The sequence below is a fragment of the Cebus imitator genome, unplaced genomic scaffold (genome assembly GCF_001604975.1).
Source record: "Cebus imitator isolate Cc_AM_T3 unplaced genomic scaffold, Cebus_imitator-1.0 Scaffold380, whole genome shotgun sequence".
Classification (NCBI taxonomy): domain Eukaryota; kingdom Metazoa; phylum Chordata; class Mammalia; order Primates; family Cebidae; genus Cebus; species Cebus imitator.
The window spans coordinates 1,217,550-1,243,759 of record NW_016107695.1 but is presented as its reverse complement, the minus strand read 5'-3'; the positions used below and the strand labels follow the sequence as shown (position 1 = coordinate 1,243,759).

Genomic DNA, 26,210 nt, shown 5'->3' with positions numbered 1-26,210 from the left:
TGCCTCAGCCTCCTGAGTAGCTGGGATTACAGGCACGCACCACCATGCCCAGCTAATTTTTTGTATTTTTAGTAGAGACGGGGTTTCACCATGTTGACCAGGATGGTCTCGATCTCTTGAGAAAGACAATTTTTACATGAACTTGCAGGAGGGTCTCGGACGATTCAAGCGTGTTACATTTATTGTGCACTTTATTTCTATTATTACATTGCGATATATAATGAAATAATCCTAGAACTCACCATCATGTAGAACCAGTGGGAGCCCTGAGCTTGTTTTCCAGCAACTAGAGGGTCCCACGTGAGGGTGATGGGAGACAGTGACAGGTCATCGGGCATGAGATTCTCAAGAGTAGCCTGCAACCTAAATTCCTCACATGTGCAGTTCACAGTAGGGTTTGTGCTCCTATGAGAATGCCGCTGCTGATCTGACGGGAGGCGGAATTCAGGGGGTCAAGTGAGCGATGGGGGTGGCTGTGAATGCAGATGAATGCAGGGTTGGGGACCCCTGCCTTAGACCATCTTTTAGGAAACCCGGATATCCCCCCAAATCAGCTTGACCCACCTTCCCTTTGAGCCGCTCAGGTGTTCCCCCTCATACAGCGCGGTCATCATTTGTGGATTTGTGTTTCTGCCCCCTGGATTTTCAGCTTCGTAAAGGCAGGCGCTTCTTCGAAATTCCATCCTCCTGGAGGCTGGTAGAATGCCTTTTACAGAGAGGGGTCACTTAATAATTGTTTAATATGTTCACTTGAAGCTGAGTCTGACTTTTGAACTGGAAACATGAGGCTTTGTTCTTAAAGACCGGGAACAAGAAGGCAAAGATCAAATACTGAAGTTAAGTGTTTTTAAAATACAAAGTGGTGCGACTCGCTCCCCTCAGATGCTGGATGAATGAGTGAACAAGAGGTCTGTCTCTGGAAAAACCGCGCCGTGGCTGCTGTGCCTGCCTTTAGCATGTCAGCTTCGGAGTGCAGGCTCCGAAACATAATTTCCATCTTTGCATCATAGGTTCAGGTTCCCTGTTCTAAAAGAGAAGGACCCTGTTTTCAGAAGCCCGAGACAGTCCAGGCTTTAAAATGGAGAAATGACTCTTTCAAACAAGCCTGAGTCTGAACCACTGTCCCACCTGCCCCCAGATAAGTCCAGAATTGTACAGGCTCTGCACATAGTGGGCCCTGTCGCTGGCGCTGCCCTGTCTTTCGTTCAATCTCATTTCTTCCTGCATGCACCTCCCACTAAGAGGAGGCAAACATGTGGACACAATCTCTTTTCTCTTGGCCTCTTATTTAGAAAGTGCCTGCTTTGGAGAATTTTTTTTTTTTTGAGACAAGGTCTCACTCTGTTGTCCAGGCTGGAGTGCACTGCTGCGCAGTCATAGCTCACTGCAACCTCCAGTTCCCAGGCTCAGGTGATCCTCCCACCTCAGCCTCCAAAGCAGCTGGGTCCACAGGTGTACACCACCACACCTGGCTAATTTCCTTCCCCCAATACAGACAGAGTCTCACTGTCTGGCCCAGGCTGGTCTCTAACTCCTGGCCTCCGCAGATCCTCCCGCCTTGACCTCCCAAAGCTCTGGGATTACAGGTGTGAGCCACTGCACCTGGCTTGCAAATCTTACTGCTACAGAATTATGTATTTCAGAGACAAATTTCCTCAATGTTTTCTCATACCATGTGTTACTTCACATAGACAGAGAAGTGTTTAATCAATATTACAAGGAGACATTTTATACATGTTAAGATTGGAAGAGTGTTTTTACCTGGTTCGTAGATGGTTTAATTTTGTTTTAATATTTTTCTTCTGGCCCAAGCCCAGTAATTTATTAAGAAGAACCATAGACCATGACTTGACCCATCGAGCCTGTCTGACTGGTTCTCTAATGCCTGAGCTACTTGGTGTCCACAAAGATGCTTCCTGCACCCTTCCCTTCCCCCACCTTCCTCACACCTGGCCTCCTTGCACCTGTGCAAATAGTGCTGCTTCCTGGAAATCAAAATAAATGGGAAACCCCTGTAATTTTGAGTTTTTTTTTTTAAATAAAGCTGCTCGATGTCAATCGATTGCATTCTAAATTTGGCGGAGTACTTTTTATCTTGAATTAGTGTCAAGACTCTCAAGCAGTTCTTTTAACAGTGAATTATTTGGAATAGGAATATTTATTTTTCTTGAATAGGCTGTTTATGAATGAACACAAGTTAGTTAAAAGCTTATTTTCTTACACTGTCTCCGGTGAAATGTAATTGCGATTAAACAGGAGGAAGGGGAGAAGCATGTGCATACACCGTGTGAGTTCTTATTCCTGAGAAAGAATGTTTCCATTGTTAGTTCCACACAAGTCAATTATCAAGAATTATGGTCGAATTCCAAATGCTTGGATGCTGGGGGATTTTATTTGATAAAAAAAAAGTCCAGGCTGTCTCTTTCCCTTTAGAGAAAATGATAATTACGGTGTCTTACCTAAGTCCTCAGCATCTCCTCACTTAGGGTTTCAGGAAATGCATAGAGACCACCCCTTAAACTTAAAAATTAACAGGATTTAGGTTATTCCATCTTTTCATCGAGAGTCGGAGACAGCTATTAATGGGCAGGCCCCTGTTTGAAACGGAGGCACCTGGGGCTCCTTGTGAACACTCTGCAGGTTCATGTTTTCTTCCTGGCTTTCCCTCTTTCTCGGGTGCCAAGCTGCCCAGCCCCAGCCAGCTGCGTGCTGTGAGAACAAGGCTGAGAGACCCTCCAGTGCCTTGAGGTGAGGAATGACTCCCATGCATTTTATTTTATTTTATTTTTCCCATTTATTTATTTAATTGCATTTTAGGTTTTGGGGTACATGTGAAGAACATGCAAGATTGTTGCATAGGTACACACGTGGCCGTGTGATTTGCTGCCTTCCTCCCCATCACTGACATCTGGCATCTCTCCCCTTGCTATCTCTCCCCAACTCCCCACCCCCCACCATCCCTCCCCTATTTCCCCCCAACTGACCCCAGTGTGTAGTGCTCCCCTCCCTGTGTCCATGTGTTCTCATTGTTCAACACCCGCCTATGAGTGAGAACATGCGGTGTTTGATCTTCTGCTCTTCTGTCAGTCTGCTGAGAATGATGGTTTCCAGGTTCATCCATGTCCCTACAAAGGACATGAGCTCATCATTTTTGATGGCTGCATAATATTCCATGGTGTATATATGCCACATTTTCCCTGTCCAGTCTATCATCGATGGGCATTTGGGTTGGTTCCAGGTCTTTGCTATTGTAAACTGTGATGCAATGAACATTCGTGTGCATGTGTCCTTATAGTAGAACGATTTATAATCCTTTGGATATATACCCAGTAATGGGATTTCCCATGCATTTTATAAGATCAACAGCCTCTCAGTGGGTGCAGGAACTCCCCAATGCACAGCACCTGAAGGTCCCGCCTCCCAGGAGCTGGCTGCCCCCCCCCCACCGCGCACCCCTCCACTGCTGGAAGGGCACACTCAATGCTTTTGGTGAAGTGAAAAATGTGTGTTGAGACTCATCAGTGGCAGAATTCAATTGAATGTATTTATGTGCCGGCTCTGCCTTTTTTCAGTAAAAGCACACATTTTTCCAAAACCCTGAAAGGCAATGATCTGTTTTCACTTGCCTCTTAGCTAAAATAAGCCTGAATGGTTTTAGCAGGTGATTTTATTCTCAGGAAAATTAGAGCATGCTGTTTGAAAGGGAACATCTTTGAAAAGTAGCTCCCTCTGAGACGGCAAAGCCCGTAACCTCTGGGTCCCGCTCGTCCGTCCCTTGGCTCCAGGCTTCATCCGCAAATCTGGGCAAGGACACCGCCAAGAAGCTTTGTGAACTCCAAAACACACGGGCTTACCTGTTCTGAGCCATACCTGCCGTGCGCACACGCAGCCACGGTCCTCAGGTCGGGAGCTCTGAGGACCCCGCCTGGATTTCTGGGGAGGGCTGGGGTTCCCACGGTCCATCCGCCCCTACAGCGTCTCCTGAGCGCTCCCTGCTTTGAGTCCAGCTTCAGCTTTTGGCTAATCTTTATTTTTCATTCTTTGTTCAGTGTGAAGTTTTTTTTTTTTTTTTTTTTAAGTATGTGTAACATTGGGCAAGTTATTTAAAGTAGATAAATTTTCATTCAAGAAATCACAGGTTATGATTATTTCCACTAAAATAAACCCAAATGATTTTAGCAGATGAGTTCATTCTCAGGAAAATTAGAGCATGTCAGTTATCAAGAATTATGGTTGAATTCCAAATGCCTGGCTGCTGGGGACTTTTTCACTGCCCATCAAGGTCACCGTAGTTCCTCCAAAGCTTGGGTCAAGATTTATCTTCAAGAGAGCAGAGCAGCCATTTTTAAAAGCACTGAGGCTTAACCCACAGTGGCACTGACAGCCCTAAGTGACAATAATATAAAAGTGAGTGTCAGTTCCAGGGCCAGCCTTGCTGAGTTAGCTCCCCTGACATAACCCTCCTGGTGAGCCGCAGCTGCAGAGGGTTAAACGTGGATGAGCTGGGCAAAGCTAACCATTAAACAGAGCCAGCTGGGATGCAGACTTCACGGGAGCAAGTTTTGTTTTTCTTAAGGAATGCAGCATGCTGAGTTGGCCGATTTCTTTTTTCTCTTCTACTGGTAAAGGAGCACGTTGATGAGTGTCCCAAAGCTTCTGCTGAACCTCGATCCCTTTCCCCCTGCCCAAACTGGAAGAGGTGATGGGTCATCGGAGCAGTGCTCTCTTTATCTCCACAAATGTCCCTGGGTGAACAATCTCCAATAGCCCCGCTCACGTGCACACAGTACTGCCATAGCTCATGCCCTGCAGCCACAGCTCTGCCTCCTCGTCCTTTTAGCACATTGTCTGTGCTCTGTGGATCAGGGAGAACACCCTATGGGGCAGGTGATGGCTTGGGGACTGAAGGCCCCCGGCAGCCCTGATTGTCCCCAAGCACAGGCGCTTCCTCTGTGTCACTTACAGCTTCACCTTGGTGTCTGGTGTTTTGCCTGGGCTGATGGAGGCCTGGACAGGACTAGTGGCTGGACACTGAAAAATACGAGGGGCCAACAAACCCTGATCAGAGGCTTCCCTGGGAGTCCTAGCGAGCTCGGAAGCACGTGTCAAGCTGTAAACCAGCAGAGGGGAGATCAGGGGCCTGGGGCCGCCGCCATAGGAACTGCAGGTGCACACGTCATTGGGCGGTCTCTATGGCCTGCAGAGAGCATTCCTGTGCCTTACGCATTTTCAGAGAAATACCTAAAAACTTCCTCTGGGTCATGAGTTCACTCATTCATTCAACAACCATTCAAAAAACAATAATCTAGTCCAATTGAGTGCACAGGAATGCGTTGGCAGAATGCAGATAAAATTGTGTAGTAGCATTTAAATCAGGAAGGTCCCCTCCCAGTTCCAGACAGTGGACATTCCTGACCCTTGTCACTTCCAAAAGAATGGTTCAGTGTGGTGGTGGATGTGGAGGCAAAGCAGTCAGTGAATTCACAGATTAAAAGGAAAACATTGCTACTCAGGCCACTGGGGTAAGTTAGACATGCGTGCATCCCCTTTAGAGATCAGCGATTCACATGTTGTTCTGTGTCAGATGGCCAATGTTGATGTAGAGAATCTCCAAATTATCTAGGCTTTTGAAACAGACAATGGCTTCGCATTTTCAGAGATGCGCGTGGTGCTTCCGGCAGGGGTAAGAACCGGGTGGCGTTTTTCCTCAAGGCTCTCTTCCCTGACCGGGAAGCTGGCCTGAGACAGCCTTCTGTTCTCTGCTGCTCCGAAGAATTGTCTTTAAATTTGTCTGGCTTCTTTTTTTCTCTTTCAAGTTTTTGAGAGTTGATCAAGACAAAGACAAGGATTGCAGCTTGGACTGTGCGGGCTCGCCCCAGAAACCTCTCTGCGCATCTGATGGCAGGACCTTCCTTTCCCGTTGTGAATTTCAACGTGCCAAGTGCAAAGACCCCCAACTAGAGATTGCATATCGAGGAAACTGCAGAGGTGAGCTGCTATTTGATGGTTCTTCCTAAGATGGGTAAATCCGTCCTCAAAATGAATGCAAACGCATTTTCATAGTTGTAATGTTTTACGTTTACAAACGAGTTTATGTTTGCATTTTTTTCACAGCATGTAAGGAAGAAGAGTAATTTCTATGCATTTTAAGAGCAGCATATTTTTTTACTTGTCTAATATTCTTTTCTTAGACTGTCTTATGCCATTATGAAAGAAATTTATCAAAATACTTCAGTTTTTTCCTGCTGTGCTGCGTATGGGGCACAGTAGGTTGGCAGGTAGACCCTCCAGTTCGAGCCCCTGGGAAGATGATTTTGTTATACATCTCAGGGCACAAGACAGAATGTTGCTGTGGAGCCAAACGTCCTGTTCTGGTTCTGCGGTCAGATGCCATTTCTAAAGTGCTTATCATATGATGGGGTTGTCCTCCCCACATGCTGCGGGAGTCATGAAGACTGGAGCAGAAGCCTACTCAGAGGGTCCTATGAGGTCTGACAGAAGAGGCCGAGAGGGAAGTGGTGGAGTCAGGCTGGCAGAGCTGAGTGCTGGGACCTGGACTTGCACTCACCTGTGGGAAATTGAAAGACACAGGAATTTGTGGGCAGAACAGGGATGCAAATTGCCGTTCTGCATGGCACATGCTTCCCTGAGCTCCCCAGGCTGCGCCCCCAGCGCCCACCTCGTGCCTTTGTCAAGCTGTGCCAGGCCCCAGCGTCACCAGCACGATTGCAACGAGTCTTGCTGTGTGGAAGCCCTGGAGTGCTTTAGAAAGGACCACAAATGGAAGGGGTGAGCTACTTTCAAAGGAAAAATGGAACTTTAATTCACTTATTAACCTCAATAGGCTGCTGGGATTGCAAGGAACAAAATGCAGTGAAAAAATATTTGATTCCTGCTTTACGTAAATGAAGTGCAGTGGCAGGATCGTACCTGAATCCCAGACACAGAGTTTAAAGATGCTGAAGTGAACTCAGTGGGACGGGTGTGGCAAGGACCACAGCATGTGGCCTAGTGTGGTTGCTGCCTGCTCACGGGACCCACCGCACACCTCAGGATCCATTGCAGAGAGCCGGGTTCTGGGCACGCACCTGTTTGAAACAGCTCTTGGGAACTCTAGAGAACCACTTTCTATAGCCTGAGGGAGCACCAGCCCCTTTCCAAAACAGCCAATAGCTGCAGGGTCAATGGGTAGCATGGGCGATGTTGCCACCCAAACACTGAGGAAATGACTCCGTCCAACGTTAGCTCAGAGAAAATAACAATGCTTGGAAAATGTGTTAAAGAGAAAGAACAATATATATAAATTTTTCTTTACCAGAAAAAAAGTTTGTTAAAACACAGATTTGAAATATCTTTCTATAAAAAAGTCCATAAAAGTAAGGATAACACCATTACAATGGAAAGCATTTGACATTCTTTCACTGAATTATATATGTACTTGTATGCACTATCTACATGAAAATCCCTGTTGAAACTTCGACTGCAGAAGCAGCAATACCTGCTCCAGCTTTCTTTGTGGTGGTAGGGAAAATAGAACATACCATTCAAAGTAAACGGTGTTTTGTAAATGACTGAATTTTTTCCTAAACACCTATTCTTATCTCAAGGAAAAGGAAAATAATTTGTTGGCTCGAATCTGTCTGAAGTTCTATAGATCTATATCATTAATTTGTCCTTATAGGTTTTTTTCTTTTCTCAGTAGACATTTAGGTTTCAGTAAATTGTATATGATTTTAGTTTTAATTCCTCTGGTGAAAACTTGGATGAAATATCTTAGATTCATTTAATGGGAGATGCACACACATATACACATACATACACACACACACATACACACATATATACACATACACATACGCACACATACACACACATACACAAACACACACACACACATACACACATATACACATACACATGCACACCTATACGCATACACATACACACACATACACACATATACACATACATACACACACACACATACACACATATATACACATACACATACACACGCACACATACACACAAACACATAAACACATACACATACACATACACACACATATACACATACACACACATATACACATACACATGCACACCTATATGCATACACATACATACACATACACACATATACACATACATACACACACACACACATACACATAAACTCTTAGTTTATTCAAGTGGACAACATCAGGCACGTCGCTTGCATAAAGAAACCAGCAGGCAGGCTTTGTGTGAGCAGGATGGCTGTTTATGCACCCGGGAGCGCGCAGGCGGAGTCAGAAAAGAGGGTCCACAGAGGGCAGTGGGAGAGGAGCTGGATTTACAGGTTGGGGCCATCGGTCACTTAAAGGTGGTGATCTGTCTTGGGAAGCGGAGGGCGTCACGGGATGCATGGTCACAAGGGTAGGGCTCATGTATTACAAACAGGCGTGATCATAAGGGTGGGGGTATCGGTTGCAAGCAGAAGGGAGGGTGCGGTAAATTACACAGTTACGGGGGCGGGGACTTGAGAAACCCAGTGTCCAGGGGAAATTCCACAAGGCTGAGCAGGAACAGCGGTTGCAGGTTGCAGGGGGAGAGCAATTAGTTGAGGCAGAACAAGTTGTTTCACTTCTCTTTGTGGTCGCCTGGTGACTTGTGGTTACTTCAGGTTCCTGGCTCCTGGGGACCATCCTGAGGTGTGCGTGCGGGTCACCAAGGCTATGATGACCAGGCTTGGACTCGGAGGCCTGACAGACAACTGATACTTCCTGTGCAGCATTGTTCTATGTGATTCTAAGTTTTATGATTGATTCGCTTCAACCTGTTTCTTTTAAGAAGTTCTGACATTGACTGGATATTAATACATTTGGTAACCTGATGTTTTCTTCCTACTGAATGATTCCTTGAAGAGAACTGAGGCTGAGAGTGAGTCCGCGCTATTCTCTGTGAGATAACGTCTCAGGGAGCTCATCTCTCTTCATGTGATTCAGTTCAGCAGTGGGTGCCCCAAAACTCACGACTCCATAAGAATCTTTGTTCCTGGCAGCATCCAGTGGATGGGAACTGACCGGCCTGCTTCTAGCGCCGGAAATGGCTTCACGTGAGAATTTCAATAGGACCCCAGACACTCCCAACACCCAGCCTGTCTTCAGACCTTCCTATGAGGTAGATGGCTGGGGCAGGAGACCTCCCTCCACACAAGGGACAGGCATGGGGCACATGTTCGGGTGCACAGGGGGCCCTCAGGGGCTTCTCCAGAGTCTGGTGGTGCTTACTTCATGGGGTCATAAACACAGGACCCCGAAGTGCTGATCCCACCTGGCTTCCCTAGCCGGCCCCAGTGCTACAAATTGTTTACTCTGCATCTGAGAAAGAACAAGTCAGTCTGTTTCTTTGGAGATGAACTATTTGAAGAAGCATCTTCCAGACTCAAGAACACACCCCCCCAAGAACAGTGTGTTTTTCTCCACATTTTGTCCTTCTACCACGGACACGCTGCTGCTACAGCCCCTGCATCGTTGGCCAGGAAGGACAGTGGTGCCCTGGACGGTAGTCCTGGGATTAACAGGTCTTCCAGCATGCTTCACCTGGGAAATCACACGCCCGTGGGTTATGGGAAGTCGGCGCGAAGCCAGGAGTGTGGGTTGAAGGAAGCATGTTCTTCTCGCCTTTGTGTGTGACTGCTGTGTGTGAGACACTGCAGAAACACTCAGATGTGAATTCACGCCTTGGCTGAGTTATACATCTCAGCTGTGTGTGCTCAGAAGAGAAACAATTTAAGAATAAATTTAAAACCAGATGATGCACTCTTCAACGAAGCGATAGACTGTGAAGGCTTCAAGTGCGGTAGAAGTGGGGAGCCCACAGCACCTCATTAAACCTGGAGTTTTATCTTCCTGTTTCTTGCCCTGTTCCCTTACATAAGCCCCGTCAGATATTCTGCTGAAAGGGCGCGAGGAAGCCTCTGCTTTAGCCGTAGACTCTGAGGAGGAGCCTGTGAGGGATTTTGTAGACACTCTGGGTGGCAACTCTACACCTGCTGCTCCCTCTGGCTCGTGGGTTTTCAGGTGTCTCCCCAGCATCTGACTTCAGGCCTTTGCCATACCCAGCTGCAGGGTCAAAGTGAGGTTCTCTTTGGGCAGGGAGGACAAATGTCAGTTAAACACAGGTGTCATTTTTGGTAGTATTTGTTAGTTTATTTGTACCCTCATCTCAGCTAATTTTTCTGGATGATTATTTCAGTGGGAATTCTCCTGTGTTACTGAAGAACTTTTACACCGTAAACTTATGATGCAAAAATATGATAAGGGAGAAGCAGGCAGAAATAAAATGAACCTCACCAAAGTGAGTCTCACTTCATCTGAAAAGGTTCTATTGGAAAGAATGCACCTGGAGTCTCCAAAATCTCACGTGTGTGGTGCTGTAGCTGCCAAGGCAGCAAACATCAAAATCAGTCTGAGGAAATACTGCTCAGCGTGATTCTAGATCTTGAAATAACTGGGTGCCCTGCTTCTCCGGTAGTCTAGATTTGGCATGGGGGCTGGGACTCAGAGAGGCTCCATCTGCTTTTCGTCCATGTGTGGCCTCGAGTTAAGTCTGTTCCCTGCTGGGGGCTGCCTTAGAAAGGGGCTCCCCCCTCCCATCTGCAGTTGGAGTTTTCCTAAAGAGGCAGCCTTGCACCTGCATCCTGGCTCACGGCAGAAGCCTGAGGGGCTGGGCCATGCTGTCAGTCACCCATCCCAGCATCCAGCCTGTCCCCGCGCTGCAAATGCAGCAACAGAGGCTCCAGGGGACCAGGAGCAAAACACACTGAGCCTAGGACAGGTGAGAACAGACACGGGGCTCGGTGTCACTGAGCAAATTGTGCTTCTGTTTCCCTCTAAGAGTGCAGAGATTGCAAATTCCATAACAAAACCCAGGTTGAGAACTTTCCTCCCCGAAGGTAAAAGAGGGAGCCCAGGATATTCCCTTTAGATCATTTGTGTAATACGAATAAACATCCAGGTTTTCTTTACGTGGTTCCTGGAGTTGGCGCTGGCTGGTGTCACACAGCGTCACCTTGGCACATGTGAGGCTGCTGCTGTCGTCAGTATTTCAGGGCATTTTTACATTTTTGGTGGATGACAGTTCTGTAGGCCTGTCTCTTTTGGATGTACTATTTGGAAACAATTAAAATAGTTTAGTCCATGTTTAATTAAATTGGATTTAAAAGTTTTGTGTGTTTATGTGCATGCATGAGTGCATGTGTGTGTATGAATGTGTATGTCCATGTGCTGTGTGTTTATGTGCGTGCATGAGTGCATGCGTGTGTGTGTATGAGTCTGAATGTGTGTGTTCATGTGGTATGTGAGTGCATGTATGCATGTGTGTGAATGTGTTCATGTGGTGTGTGAGTCTGCAAGTGTGTGTGTGTGTTTGAAGGTGTGTGTATGCATGTGTGTGCATGTGTGCGTGTGTGCGTGTGGGTGGTGTGTGGGTGTGCATGTGTGTATGTGCACATATGCGTGAATGTGTGTCCATGAGGTGTGTGCATGAGTGTGTGAGAGTGTGCATGTATGTGTGAATGTGTGTTTATGTGGTTTGTGTGTGTGTGTGAGCATGTGTGTGTGAGTGAGCATGAGTGTCTGTGTTTCATTTTCTGTCCTGGCCTCCCAGGTCCCGTGCTTATCCCTGGCTCCACTCTTTCTAGGTGGAATTTCCTTCTTCCTGCAGACGCAGCTATCAGAAGCAAGTTCAGCTGAATCTGCGCTTGTGTCTTGCAGAAACTCTACCCAGATTATGTTGACCTTAACTTGCTTATGGTATTTTCACACATCTGATGTTTAGGAGTGCCTTCCCCACAGACCAGAGCAGGTGTCGTGGGAGCTTCAGGGCCTTTGCTCTCGTGTGCAGCAGTGACCAGCAACACAGCGGGATGTTCCTGGAATGTGGCACATCAAAGGGCCCTTTCCTGGGTTTGCTTTGCGCTGCTACGAAACTCAAGACACCGGTGGAGCAGGGGCCTCTCCACACAGCCTAAGTAGCTTCTGCCTTCCGGAAGGTTTTACTGACCTTCCTGCAAAGGATTTGCTGGCCACCTACACAATCATCTATTTCGATCTATGGAAAATCATGGTTATTAATTGTCATAGAGATGGGTATGATCGTTGTTTCTTGTATAAATATTGTCAAGGCTGTCTGAATACCATAATATAGTCTTGCAGTGGTTTGCAGTTTCTCTTAATTTTCTCTTTACAATTTGGCAATCTCAGTTACATATTTAGGGATTTCCTGTTATAACTTTGTTTCTGCCTCTATGCATTTAAAATGAGAATACTTACACAAAATGAAAACATTGTTCCTGTCTCCCTTAGCTCTGAAATAACATCGTTCTAGTTATGGTCGAGGGAGGGTTGGAGGGGCGTGCTAGTCTGTTGCTATGGGGATGCAGTGTGCTGCTTTTGCAGGCTGAGGGCTGTAGATCACTGGGGGCGGGGGCTTGCTGCAGACCTGCTGGCCCATGTCACTGCGCCTCCGTCTATATTAGGGTGAAAAGAATACTTCAGTTCTGCTGGAGAGCACTGTAGCACAGCATTCTTAGCTTTCCTGTCCCTGGCCTTCAAAATTACGGGTGGGCAAAATATTACAACTTTTAAAACACAGTATCTGCCTTCATTTGACTCCAAAAACAATAAAAGCCATGCAACTCTGAGGGCTGTCATTGCCGTGGCCATTGTACAAAGACACCACATGAGTCCTCCGCCTGGCCACCTTTTGTTCATTCAGCCTACGAGGTTCCCACAGCAGCCCTGTCCCTGCCTCCTGCACTGGGCCACGGGGAGACAGCAGCGGAAGCTGACCCTGAGCTTGAAGGGTTTACGTGGCCAGGGCCATAATCTCAGCATTCAGTGACATTGCCAGATCCAGAGTCACTGCATCTGTCGACCAGAAAAGCATCCAGGCTAGCTGCTCATCCTTTATCGGATGAGTGAGATGCCACCATCATTACCTATGTCCCAAAGTTTTCTGCCTATTGCTGTAGGAAGCTGAGCGGCATCAAAGTCTTGATGCAGCATCTCTAGTGTAGACGGAAGACCAACAGGAAGAGTTTCTGTGATTCATTCTTGCCTAGCTTAGCATGTTTATGTTATTCTATTCCGTTATAGACAGGGGTCCCTGAAAGAGGAAGTCTTCGGGCTTAGGACCACCGAATTCAGCATCCCCTGTGAATATCACTGCTTCATGTCCTGTTTTGAAAACGTTTCTCAAAGATTACTTTTAACCGTTCCTTTTAATTGTTGCTCTCCAGAATTCTTCTGTGGAAAATGTTCAGCAAAGCAGTCTCTGCTGATTCTTGTCTAATCCTGTTTTGAGAGATTCTAGTGAATTAGGGAATTATTTGCTTCCTGTTTAAAAGAAAATACTCATCCCAAGTCACCATTATAAAACACTTCTGTTCATTTCTACTTTGTAGTGAGCATCACATTTTAATAGTTTCCATGATATGTCTTTTTTTTTTCTTTTGAGACAGAGTCTCACCCTGTCACCCAGGCTGGAGTGCAGTGGCATGATCTCGGCTCACTGCAACCTCCGCCTCCCAGGTTCAAGGGATTCTCCTGCCTCAGCCTCCTGAGTAGCTGGGATTACTGGTGCCCACCATCACACCTGGCTAAGTTTTATATTTTTAGTATAGATAGGGCTTCACCATGTTGGCCAGGCTGGTGGTGAACTCCTGACCTCCGATGATACACTCACCTCAGCCTCCCAAAATGCTGGGATTACAGGTGTGAGCCCCCACTCCTCGGCTCCATGACATACCTTGGTACTTAAACAAGTTTGTGATCTCACTGGTGCCCCATTTTATTTTATAACTGAAAGAAAGAAATCATCATTAAACAGGTAAAAATAAATTGCTTACACGATTAATTATCATTAACGAAAAATTCATCAAAATATTTCTGTTAGGGCTAGGCGTGGGGGCTCACGCCTGTAATCCCAGCATTCTGGGAGGCAGGAGGATTGCTTGACACCAGGAGTTCAAAACAAGCCTGGACAACAAATCAAGACCGCATCTCTACAAAATTTAAAAATTAGCCACTTATGGTGCTGCTTATGTTTCCAGTACTGGGGAGGCTGAGGTGAGAGGATTCCTTGAGCTCAGGAGGTTGAGGCTGCAGTGAGTCGCGATGGCACCACTGTGCTCCAGCCTGGCTGACAGAGACCCGTCTCTAAAACAAAAACAAAACCTGCTGTTCGTGATGCCTTGCTAAACAATGATTAATTCTTTATTTATAAAGTCCTGGCTCTTCAGGTAAGAGCAAAGCTTTTCTAAAAATGTATGACAAAATTCACATCAGAAAGTTTTTCTTTTGTCTAATAAAAAGTGACAAAATTCTTCAATAAGAAGGAGGTTAACAATTTTATTTAATTAAAGTATTAACATTACAATTTCCAGCTGAGTTTTCCTTTGAGGTAGATACTGATTATAGTAAAAATAATACTGTGAGCAAAAGTACTATGACAGCATTTTATCCCAGTCAAATGTTTACAACAATTTTAAAAAGACAAAATAAATTCTGGGCAGATAGTGGAGTTGAAAGACTTGTCCCTGTTGGCTGGACAAACAGCGGTTCAGCACTCTGGCAGACAGCAGACACTCCCTCCGTAATTAAACGCAGACCTGCCGTGTGAACCACCATTTCTACTCCCTCATTTCTACTTTCCACCCAAAAGACTTGAAAACAAGTGTTCAAACAAAAACTAACGTGAATGTTTGTAATGGCATTACTTACAATGGCCAGAAGATCCTAAGTGTTCATCCATGAATGAATGAATGAGTGAACAAAACATGGTCCGTCCATACAATAGAATATTAATCAGCTGAAAAAGGAACGTAGCTCTGAAACATGCTGTAACTTAACATGAACCTTAAAAACATGACACTAAGTGAAGGAAGTCAGACACAGAAGGATACCTCGTGTATGATTCCACTGACAGGGAATGCCCAGAATAGGCAGATTCGTTGAGACAGGAGGGGGATGCATCGTTCTAGCGGTCGAGGTGAGGGGGAAATGGGGAATGGCTGCTTCATGGGCACAGGGTTTTCTTTTGAGAATGAGGAGAACGTTCTGGAACTAGGCAGAGGTGGCAGTTACCCAGCATCGTGAATGTGTGAAATGCCACTGAATTGTTGACTTTAAAATGGAGAAGATGGTAAATTTTATGGATGTGTAGTTGTACAGTATTTTTTTTTTTTTTTTTTTTGAGACGGAGTCTCACTCTGTCGCCAGGCTGGAGTGCAGTGACACAATTTCGGCTCACTGCAACCTCCACCTCCCGGGTTCGGGTGACTCTCCTGCCTCGGCCTCCAAGTAGCTGGGAGTACAGGCCCGTGCCACCACACCCAACTAATTATTATTATTTTTTTTTTGTATTTTTAGTAGAGATGGGGTTTTACTCTGTTAGCCAGGATGGTCTTGATCTCCTGACCTCGTGATCCACCCACCTTGGCCTCCCAAAGTGCTGGGATTACAGCCACCGTGATCAGGTGGCTTGAGCCACGGTGCCTAATCATCACACAGTAATTTTTTAAATCATGTAGCTTATGTTCTGGGGATTTAATAATCAAACAGTTGACATACAGTCTTCAGAGTGAAATCTGAACAAGGCCACTAACAGTTAGGGACCTGCTTAATTTTTAACTTAACCCCAAGAATCATGCAGAGTAAGAATATATTAAGGAGAGACATTTATCATCCGTAAATAAGGTTTCCAAGGGACAGTGTTGAAGCATCCTATTTTATTCTTTCAAAGTGATTAAAAAGTTGGAAGTAGTATAATTTTCAGGGTTAATATTTTGGTCTTTATGAAGAAGAGCATTTAATTCAGCCTAAGGTGTGTCTGTATCAAGCACATAATGCCTTAGAGTGACAATGAGAACAGCCAGGGCGGTGACAATTTCTAGGTGCTAATTCCCCAGTGATGTTGTGCCTCTGGGTGGAATGGACCTTGTTGGCTGCTATTCAGGCTCTTCTTGGGGTAAAGATCTTGAACCTGATAGAACACAAGATATCCAGAATAAGGAATAGCAGATCTGGGGAATAAGCAGCAAGAGTGTAGCAGTTTTGCTTAATAAGATGACTGCAGATTTATTTTGAGGGATGATTTATGCGGGCCCTGTAATTTCATGCTGAGTCTTAATTGTTTCCTGTGATTACATAGTCTGCCATAGGCTAGATATAAACTCGGAATTTAATATTCTGTTAAACCCAAGAGCTGCAGGTTTCAGAACCATCTGACCAGTGGCAAATGCGAAGTCTTTAAAAGAGGGCCAGGCCAAGAATGAAGCCCACAGGGGTCTGGAAAACTTACGCTTTTTTGGCATGCTCCATGACGGCTCAAATATTAGAAATAATTTATAGCTCCATCCTTACCCTCGCCGAGACCTCGCAAGCTGGAACTCCTATGACTTTTCCTTTTTAGACAGTCAAAACCACAGGTTATACTAAAAAATGAGGACCGACGTCCAGCAAGGCAGTGATTTCTCCTCAGCTCAAACACAGACTGCATTAAAACCACATGTTGCTGAGTGCCGGCTGGCCAGGCCAGACTCTAGAATAAAGCTGAAGGGTGGAAGCCGGGACGGAGGAGTCTTTGCTCAGCTACAGAGAGGCCCGTACCACGCAGCATGTGGCCGGTGGGTGCTCTGCAAAAGCCAGGGAGGAGCCGCCCCCAGGCCCTGGAGCACTGTTAGAGGCACAGGCCCCAGCATGCTGTGACAGGCGGGGCCCAGGGCTGGTCCGCAGATCAGATCGCGTTTCGCAGCCAGCACCCTAACCACCAGGAGTCAAAAAGTCACCATCTGAAGAGGGAAATGAACAACATTTGAGGCAGGCTTCTTGGAGTTGAGAGGGCCTTTGTGCCCTCTCAGATGTAGGCACTTGTGATTTGAATCTGGCAATACTTTTTTTTAAAAAAATGAAAGTCATTCTTTTCAAGTTTTAAAGTTCAAATGAGCTACATTGTGTGATGGTCCAAAGAAGCGAAGCATGCGTGTGTAGTCAGCTTCTGGGGCCCGGGGCCCGTGGCAGCGAATGTGACATCTTCTCCTGCGTGGCCCGTGGTGGCGAACGTGGCATCTCCTGTGCAGCCCATGGCGGCGAATGTGACATCTTCTCCTGCACTGGAAGGCTGTTCTTAGGACAAAGGCTTCTCCCCCTGGTGCCTCTGAAAGATGGGCCTGGTTGGCGCTGGGCTCACGGCTTTGCTGGGCTGGAAGGCTGAGAGTGGCTGCAGTCAGCAACCGACTTTGTGGTCCTCACATGTCTTAGCCCCGTCCTGATGGTGCAGAGGAGGGAGAAACAAGTCCTGCTCATGGCACGTGCGCATCCTGCATTACTGGTTTTCATGTCTCCGTATGTCCAAATTAGTTTTTTCCCACAGTGAGCTTAGACATTGTGCCTTCTGTGATATCACAGTATTGTCGGGATGGTGGGATGTGAAGCGTCTGGGGCAGAGGATGAGGCTTTCTAAGGAGACGCGACCCTTTTATCCACCTGATGGTAGGATTTCCATGTGAAGTGGGAAGAGCCAGGATGGGAACTGAGAAACAGGGAGAAGAGAGCAGGTGTCCTCTCCTGTCGAGCTGGTCTCAGCAGGCCGGCTGTGGCTGCAGCTGCTGTTGGAAGGCCCTCACCGTGAGTCCTGAGACCCCTGCCCCTCGGTCAGTTCTCTTTGGTCTGTTTTTAACAGTGGCATGTAGCTCTGCGCACCCTCTGTGTCTGTACTTGATCCTGGTGTGTTCAGGTGGATGTCCTTGAACCTGCTGGCGCCTGCCTGTGCCCCACCAGACAGCTGGTATTTCCTCATTTTCAGGAAGCAGGGGCCAGCTGCTTTCCCCAGGGATAAGCCAGAAGGCCTTCTGAGCCTCAGTGTCCTCATTCATTCAGTGTGGAGAAGAATCCTGCCCTTCCCGCCCGGGACTTGCATCAGATAGGACCAGACCTGCATGTGACGGGCACCTGCCCTTCTTCTGGGGGGCCCTTTGCTGAGAGCCCCTTCCGGCCTCCATGTCCTCAGCACTCCTGCCTGACTCGCCTTTGCATCGTTCAACGTTCCCATCTGTTCTGTCTTCTTCCCATTTCGTAACTGCTGCTCCGCCCTGTTCTTCCCTGCAGATGTGTCCAGGTGTGTGGCCGAAAGGAAGTACACCCAGGAGCAAGCCCGGAAGGAGTTTCAGCAAGTGTTCATTCCAGAGTGCAATGGCGACGGCACCTACAGCCAGGTGACGTCCTCGCTTGGGAGGTTCTGCACCTGGGCAACTGGGGGGCCGCGAGGCGGGTGAGGGGAGAAACAGGTTGAGGGAACCACACAGAAGACGCGGCAGGGTTGTTGTATGGGGGGATCGTCCTTCTGCATGTTAGGAGGTAATTCATAATGAGCCTGTTGGGCATAAATAGACACATAAATGAATGCATGTGTTTATTTCTTAGTGGGTGCAGGTATTTATGTCATTGCTGCTGTCATTCCCAGCTTCATTATGATGAAAGTAGCCCGGGAAGCTTCCGTAGTGAGGCCAATTAGACCATGTTAACCTGGCTTGCTGCTTAGAATTTAATTTTAGTTTAATTTTAATTACGGAGAGCACACACTAAAAGTCAGTGTCTGTACCAAGAGTGAACTCCGGGATGGTCCAGCCCAACCTGACGGGCCCACCGACCTGGAGCTCAGCCCTGTCACGTTCATGCTCACGTTGTCAGCTGAAGGCACGGCTGAGAAAGTCACCCACCTCTCCGTTTGGAGTGTGTCAATGCTGTTATTCCTTACTGAGGAAAAGCAAAGTACTAAAATGCGATGCTGACACTCACGGGGTGGAAGGAACCACACAGGGTCTTCGCTTTGAAACGCCTGAGGCCCAGCAGGTGACGATGTGGGGCCTGTGTGTTTCAAGGCCTCACTTGCCCTTTGGGAGCTGGAGGAAGTGGCTTCTCTGGCAGTGGTTCTAGGGGGAGCGGGTGGTACAGGCTGCCAAGTGAACACTGAAGAGGCTGAGGGTCCTCTTCTGGCTCTGCAGTGGAGAGCTCCTGACCTTCCCGGGCCTCAGTTTCCCCATTTGTAAGATGAGGGCTGGGGCTCCATCTGGAGGGCGGTGAGGATTAGGGACTTCACAGCTAAGGTGTCTAGCACACACTAGCAGCCAGTAAAGTGCTGATTTGGGCCACTTTTATCCCTAAAACCCTGGGGTCAAGACCTGCACACTTCCGTTACTGAGGACTCACATGCAGCCACAGAGGTGGCTGTGGGTATCCCAGGACCGGTGTGAGCCAGCGCTGCACAATGCGAGTGGGTCGCGCAGCCGTGAGGCGCTGCTTTGTGCCGAGGGCCCAGGGGCTCACCCGTCTGCTCTCTCACAGGTCCAGTGTCACAGCTACACAGGATACTGCTGGTGCGTCACGCCCAACGGAAGACCCATCAGCGGCACCGCCGTGGCCCACAAGACGCCCCGGTGCCCAGGTAGGTCTGACGTGCCTTGCAGCATGGAGGGCTTGAAGGGAACTGGTTTGCTGTTTCTTCTGATCATCTCCCTGGGGTCTCGTAATTCAAAGGGAAATCCAGCTCGGGTGGCATTGTGAGCCACAGTGGGAATAGATCTCGTCACTAGACAAAGCCTACATTTTAGGAAGCCCTTGTTTCTCAGAGAGGAAGAGCGAAGCTATGCATGTGTGTGCATGTGGCCAGAGGCCAGCTTACTGAGGAAGACAGCCCTGGGTCTGAGCATGATGCGTTATGATGATTCAGGACTCTTAATTGTTTAAAATAACCACAAGGACTTGGAGTCACCAGTGGAAATGGCCAAATGTTTTCTTTGGCCAAAAAAGTGAAACTTGCTGGTTTTGTATGTATATGTTTTCAAAGAAAAATGGGTCTTGCTTCATAAGTCAATTTCCAAATGGTTTATTTGTGTTATTTTATTACTCGTAAGAGGGCTTGATATACTAAAAGTAAAAAAATTAGAAGTTAAAAAAAAAAAGTAATGGGAAAGAGAACATTTTACAGATTTTTATTTTTATTTTATTTTTTTACCAATCGTGATGATTTACAAACCATAAATGATTTAGGTCATTTTTATTTTAAAATAATCTGCAGCCCAACTTTGATTAATTTGTGGGGGAGACTTATCAGACCATCTGTGAAGAAACGCTATGAGCCAGCCCTCCAGGCTCCTGGATCATATGTATTAAGAGAGTCAGAGCACATCATTATACAGCAGTAACAAAGCACGAAATGTGCTCCTGTGTTTCATGTGAAATCTCGCGGCGTTTGCATTTAGAGTTTACCTTTGATTTATTCTCTATTTAAGGGGCAGGTATCTTCGAACTGGACACTCTGTTTATGATTCAGATGTTTTTCAAGCTTCCTGAGCCAAGGCCCAGGCCAGAACTCATGACCTCTGCGGGTTCCATGACAACGAGGTGTCCACAGTCAGGGATGACCTAAGGCCTAACGTTTCCAGTGGCTGGCCACCAGGATGCGTGATGTGGAATTGAATATGTTAATTTGTAAAAACTTTTTCTCCAGAGCCTAAAAGGTGCTAGAAATATGTCTTTAGTTAAGCTAACATATACACCCAATAGTCCTGTTGCAAACTCATGGAGGAATGAAACAGAAAAACATCACCAAGATGAACTGGGTCTGTGTGTGTCCCTCTTTCACTCCGAGAGGCACTTTCACACCCCATTTCCTTCAACCACGAGCAGCGTTTTGAGGTAAAGCTTGTTTCATGAAGAGGAAAGCAGTGGGGGTACGGGCATCTATTTCTGTTGCTTTAGTGATGTCATCCGATAATTAAGGAGAGTCCTGAAGAACTTTCTTAGAAAACGTGCAAAATTGGCTGAATGTTGCCCAATCTACAGATAGCAGCTTGTTTTTGGAATCAAATCCGTGTGCCGCCTGCCCACATCATGTTTCCAACTAGCTCTCAGTAACATTTCGCTGTATAGAAATATTCCTTTTTTTTAACTGCCTATGTGGAATTTTTGGTCCACAGAATGGGCTGGGGAAGAAAGAGCAGACTGTCCTGTGCATAGAAGTCCAGTGTATATTGTGCAGTGAATGTGCTGGGCGGGAAGCCAGCTTCTGCGGGAAGACGGCGCTGCCCGTGAGGGGTGGTGTTTCCACGCAGGGGCGTGGTTCCGTTGGCCGAAGGGCAGGTTCCCAGGGAAGACGGCGCTGTCTGAGCAGGGTGGTGTTTGCACGTCAGGGTGTGGTTCCATTGGCCGCATCCTTGATGCTGGCATGGCAGGTGTCCTTCTACTGCTGGGTCCCTGGTTGGTGTGATGAGTATATTCCACAGGTCTACAGAGTTATAGAAAAACTCTCTTAATCCCCAGCCGTGTTCCAGGCCTCCCCTCTGCAAACATGGGGGCGCAGGGGAGCCAGTGTCTTGCGAGGGCCACTTCTGAAAACTTTATGGAGCCATGGCAGGTCTTGGGGAGAATTCTGAAATTTAAGGGAGAATATCTGAGGCAGGAGGTATTGAGTTTGCATACTGTGAATTAACTGCTTCCTGGAAGCTAACACAGCCCTCACAAATAATGCAGAAAGTGGCCATCATCTGTGTGAGATTATGGCCAACAGTGTGGGCCACGGCTGGGCAGCATCTTGATCTGTAAGCATCAGGCAGCTGGACCTCTGGGCACACCCTTGGTAGTTCACAGAGAAGCCACCTCATACACAGAGTGGCTCATCTGCAGAATCCACTCTATATGTGGTGGGAGTACTTTTCTTCAAGCTTATTAAAATTAGGTAAACTTTAGTATTTAATAAATGTTTTGTGCCCTCAAATTTGCACCAGGGTTACCATAGAAGTAGACTCTATAAGAATTTGAAAATCAGACAATGAGATTTAAAATGAGCTGCTGATGGGATGGGTGTGTGTGTGTTTATGAATAATACATGCGAATGTACCTTAAGGCCGGCCGCAGTGGAGGGAAACGGAGATTGACCTGCACGAGTCCCAGGAGTGGAGAAAGCCCTTGCCACAAATCCTCGAATCTCTTCAGTTGTCTCAGAAAGATCCTTAATGGGAAATGGAGTCCTTTGTTTCATAATTATGTATTCTTAAGCCATGAATCCAAAATACCTAAATTTGTATTAATCCATACATTCCTTTTTTTTTTTTTTTTAGATGGAGTCTTGCTCTGTTGCCCAGGCTGGAGTGCAGTGGTGCAATCTTGGCTCACTGCAACCTCCAACTCCTGGGTTCAAGTGCTTCTCCTGCCTCAGCCTCCTGAGTAGCTGGGATTACAGGCATACTCTACCATACCCAGATAATTTTTGTATTTTTAGTAGAGATGGGGTTTTACCATGTTTGCCAGTCTGGTCTCAAACTCCTGACCTCAGGTGATCTGTCCACCTCAGTCCCCAAAGTACTGGGATTACAGGCGTGAGCCCCTGCGCCTGCCATAAATTCCTTAATCAAATAATATGAGACAATGCAGCAGAAAAATGGCCAAAAGTCTTGAGCAGGCAGCATTTTATTTACAAAGGAAAAAAATTGTAATGACTAGTAAAGGCAGAAAAGGTGCATAGGCTCTTCAGTGTCAGGGAAATGCAGATTAAAGTCACTGCAATTTCCCTCCACACCCCCCGGTCTGGCAGAAATGAAAAAGCATCATTCTATGACTTGCTGGCGAGGACAGAGCTGCAGGTGTGGTGGAAACTGGTACTGCCCTTTGCAAAATCAGTTTGCCCCTTTGCATGTGGATGATGAAGCTACCAGCTCTTCCGTTCCGGGAGGGGACCCCAGAGAAATGATGCACCTGCTTGGCAGGAGACCTGAGAGAGCATTCCCAGCAGTGTTCACATAGGAACCAAACCCCAGAAACAGATCTGTGTCCGGTGGCGTCTGACTGGGTGAACGCTGCAGTTTGCTTGATTCCTCCTGTAGAGCAGTGAGCACGGATGAAAAGGTCCAGTGTCTTCCTCAGTGGTGCCTTGCGCTAATGTCCTCCTGAGTCCATGGAGCCCCGCACGGAGGCAGCCCAACCACAACCCCAATCACAGCTCAGAGTCAGAAAACAGCTCCAGCTCTGAGGGATGTGTCTAGAGGTGGCAAACCATGGACACCAGCAGGCAGCGATGGTACACACGCAGGGCCGCGGTCTCTTGCATGCGGCGGGGTGAGGGCCAGGGGTAATTTTGCGATTTGAGAGAGGGCTGACCTGGGGAGTCCTTTTCCTGCCCGGAAAATGTCTTCACGGGTCTTTGGTTGATGATAATTCATTAAGTGTACATTTCCTTTTTGTGTACTTTTCTTTATGGGTGTCAATCTTTCAGGAATTTAAAATGTTAAAACGTGCAACGCCACTAAAAGAGGTAATGTGGGCTGAATTGTCCCCACGTGTATGCACTTCTCTAGCGTCCTTCCCTGACGATGTTCACAGAGGGAATGGGACCAGATGCTTAGGAGCTGATGGAAGGAAAAAGCACAGCCCTGAGCCAGAGGGAGGGCGGGAAAGAAAGAACTAGTGGGGATTTGGAGAACAAGAAAATGAAGGTTTGGCTCTGGGGTGCTCTGGAGAGCTGGAGAGAGCGGGCTGCGCATGGAGGCTCCTGCCACTTGTTCTGGCCACGCAGAAGCACCGGCCACAGGCTCACACTCGCCAGGGCTGAATGCTGGGTCCCTCATAGCAGCCTAGGCTGTAGGGGTTAAGCCTACTCTTTTCCAGGCAAGAACCTTTCCAAGGCCTCCGTGCTTGGAAGGGGCAGAGCTAGGATGGAAACCTACATCTTTGTCTCCATAACCCAGGTTTCTCCCCCAAATACCAAAACCTGGGGCCTTGAATTCCTATTTACAATTGCCTGGAAGTCGGGCATAGGAGAAGGTGGGAGGGATGGTAAAGGGCTCTGGAGAGTGCAGTGAGGTTAATGGCAAATGGTGTGGTGCCTTGGAGGTGCTGAGGACCAAAATCCTGCTCTTGGTGCTGTATCCAGGTACACCTGGCGTTCTGCGCTGCTGAGAGCGGGTGTTTCTTGCTCCCTGTTTAGAGATTTTCATGCTCCTCAGAGCCCTGCTGATGTCGACCTCCAGTCCTGTAGATGGCTTTCTGCTCAGGGAGCATCCTCCTGCTCCAGTGCTGAAGGAAGGGGCAGTAAAGGGGAGGCGTGCTCTACGCACAAGCCCTTTGCATCCCTCGTCCTGGGATTGGGGGGCTGGCTCCATGTGTCTCCCGAGAGACACACTTGATTCATATTTCTTCCTTTTCTTTTTGTTTCTTCCTTTTCTTCTTCCCCAACCCCTGCAAAGATTTGAAGCCTAACATTGCTGGGGACGGGATTAGAGGTTGAAAACAACGGCCTTTTTGCCAAGGGAAGATGTTTGCAGCCCATTCTCTGTTATTGGGAAGTAGCTTCAGGTTTTTCATCCCATCTCTCTGCTGTGACTGTGCACCCTGGCCAAGAGCTGGTACTTGGCATAAGTCTGAAGTGGTGTAAGATATTGTAAGCTGAACCTACGTGCAAGAATTTTTCATATTACAATATTCAAAGAATCCTCAGATACAGCTTGGCTGGAGTTACATATTTGAAGGAAGCTACAGGTTTCGAGTTAGAGAAGAGGGATAGAGACAGCTCATGTACAGCAGCTGGTGCCGTCTTGAGACCCCCCCACCCCACGCTTGCCGTCCAAAGCAGGGAACAGGCCTCACACACTGCAGTGAAAGGCCTGCCTCCACAGGCTGGACATCCTCCTGCTCCACCTGACACAGCTGTGCCCAGCGTCTGAGGAGTCCTTTCCCATAGCGTGGAAAGAAGTCATCTGTTTCTTCCTAACAAGCTCTATGACATGAAAATTCACAATTTGGTTTTAATTACTAAAGCCTGGGTGATACCTGTGACAGGCGTGAGTAGGTCAGGGGCCTTCTCTAGGAATGTCCTCTCCGGGATCTGAATGTGACTGTGTGGCTCATCCTCACTGTGAATGCTTATGCAGAGGTTTCTAAATCTGGGTAAAGGCCCTGTTACACATGATGGATGATCTTGGCTTAGCACAAATCACTTTCAGTACATGATATACATTCATTTCACTGCCCTCTGCATTTTTCTGCAATGCCTAAAGTCTTGGCCTCCATCTGAAATAGTGGAATTCCATGTCTGTCGGAGCATCCTAAATGACTTTGGGAAAAGATACACTCCATAAGCAAAAGCTAACTGGATTTTTAATTTTTCATATGAATTTCTCTGGCACTAAGTTACGTAGCTGAGGTGCTTGAAAGGATCACCCAAAATAATTAAATTTCCAAATCCTGAGGTCAGCAAGCCAGCTGCAGTGGGTCTGGAAAGGGAATCATTCACGGCCGGTGTGAGGGGTTCTGCTTGACCTGGAGAGAATCCAGCTTGCTGTGTGTCTCCGCCTCACAGTGGCTTTTTCTTTAGCCCTCATAGGTCTTTTCTTGAAAAGTGAAAGTTATTAAAGTAAAATATTTCAATACCTGTTGAAAGAAACATAAAGGGAAATGTAAAAACAAACGACCTTCAGGAGAAGTAGAAAAGGCACTGAGAATTGAGGTCTCTTTCCAGATGGCCACGCAGGCAATGAGAGGCGGCACTCGGCAATCAGGCCGCAGTAGCAAATATAAATCTGAATCTTATCTATTTAAAATACTTGTGGGCAGGCCTGGAGGCCCATGCTTGCAATCCCAGCACTATGGGAGGCTGAGGCAGGGCATCACCTGAGCGCAGGAGTTTGAGACCAGCCTGCGCAGCAAAATGAGACTCCGCCCATCTTTACAAAAATTAAAAATTTAAAACAATTAGAAACTTGTGATTTTTTTTTTCAGAGAAAAGTATGTTACATTTACTCTGTAACAAGTAACTTTAAACACCATCTTTAGTATTGAGGACGTTTATTTTTACATCCATGATGAGGTAAAATGGTAATTTGATACAGCCAGCACAGGATTTGTGAAACAGCTACAGCAGTTACAAAAGTTTCAGATTGTGGAAAGTTCTGGACCTTTCCCCAGCTGCATCCAGCAGAGCACCTGGAGAGGCGGCCTGCTGATGGCGCACAGGGCGGGGCTTCAGCACGTGGAGAGGTGGCCTTCTGATGGCGCACAGGACGGGCCTTCAGCACCCGGGGAGGCGGCCTGCTGATGGCGGACAGGGCGGGTCTTCAGCACGTGGAGAGGCGGCCTTCTGATGGCGCACAGGGCGGGCCTTCAGCACCCGGAGAG

General features: G+C 47.2%; 1 protein-coding gene across 2 annotated transcripts in view; it reads left to right on the top strand.

Moving 5' to 3' along the window:
• Positions 1-26,210, top strand: part of SMOC2 (SPARC related modular calcium binding 2) — a 193,554-nt gene that overhangs the window by 59,769 nt on the left and 107,575 nt on the right. For both annotated transcript variants that reach the window (XM_017507610.2, XM_017507609.2), the window contains exons 2-4: positions 5,817-5,988; positions 18,153-18,259; positions 19,389-19,488. In XM_017507610.2, coding sequence (XP_017363099.1) covers positions 5,817-5,988; positions 18,153-18,259; positions 19,389-19,488 — 379 coding nt within the window. The remainder of the gene's footprint in view (positions 1-5,816; positions 5,989-18,152; positions 18,260-19,388; positions 19,489-26,210) is intronic.